Here is a 1096-nt window from a genome sequence, read left to right on the forward strand (position 1 = left end):
ACACACACACACACACACACACACACACACACACACACACACACACACACAAGTACTAAGACAAGCATACACATAAATATATATACATATGCATACGTAATTACGACAGGCTTCTTTCAGTTTCCGTCTTCCAAATCCACTAACAAGGCTTTGATCGACTCGAGGTCATAGCAGAAGACACTTGCTCAAGGTGTCACGCAGTGGGACTGAACCCGGAACCATGTGGTTGGGAAGCAAGCTTCTCACAACACAGTTACACCAGCGCTTATATATTCACTTCTTTCTATTCCTTTTCCGATTCTGGATCCTAATGAATTGGTTTGGGAGAGGCATGAATATCTCAGCTTCATGAAATCACCTCCGAAAAAATAAAAATAAAAATCGGACGGCTGGGAGCCTCCATGTGGTATATCGACTTGCTAGAAATAGCAGCGAAATATTTCTCAAATCATACCTTACTGTCTTCTAAAAAACGTGGGTAGTTGGTAATATATTGGGTTGGTGCATAATTATTGCGGCTTTTTTTTAACAAATTTTATTCAACAAAAAACAATAACAACATATAACAAAAGCATCTTTAAATGATTATTCCGGAGCATATTCACCATCTACTTCAATTACTGCTTCTCATTTGCTTGGCAGACGATCAGAACGTCATTTAAAGATGTTTTTTTCGTTAAATATTGTTATTGTTTTTGTTTTGTTGAATAAAATTTGTTGTAAAAAAGCTGCAATAATTATCCACCAACCCAACAGTTTGATATAACGTGTTTGGAATAAAGGAAACAAAACAAAACAGGGTGGGCACGGCTGGAATACCTTTGGTCATAGGTTTGCACGACCAGGACACCTGGTGCTAAACTCCATCGCAATCTCGGCCAAACGACAGCTGTTGACAAAAGTCAAGGCTGATCGGCCATTCATCATCCGGTTCAACCTGTCGTTGCTAAGCACGTGACTCGATAGTTTATTATGACAACGGTCGTGACAGGTAAACACAGCGGAGAGACTGCCGTCTCCCTCGGCGTCATCAATGGCCGGTGAAATGTTAGATTCAGACAGGTGAGTAATTATTTCGTATATTTCATACCTGAAC

At 40.1% G+C, this 1096-nt stretch overlaps 1 protein-coding gene across 1 annotated transcript in view; it reads left to right on the top strand.

The window, feature by feature from the left end:
- Positions 1–990: 990 nt before the first annotated feature.
- LOC106872927 (von Willebrand factor A domain-containing protein 3A) overlaps positions 991–1096 on the top strand; it is a 62154-nt gene continuing 62048 nt past the window's right edge. Inside the window, 1 exon segment of the mRNA XM_052965914.1 lies at positions 991–1062. Within this exon segment, the coding sequence (XP_052821874.1) occupies positions 1034–1062 (29 nt within the window). The 5' untranslated portion in view covers positions 991–1033.

Source organism: Octopus bimaculoides, chromosome 2 (assembly GCF_001194135.2).
Source record: "Octopus bimaculoides isolate UCB-OBI-ISO-001 chromosome 2, ASM119413v2, whole genome shotgun sequence".
Lineage (NCBI taxonomy): Eukaryota > Metazoa > Mollusca > Cephalopoda > Octopoda > Octopodidae > Octopus > Octopus bimaculoides.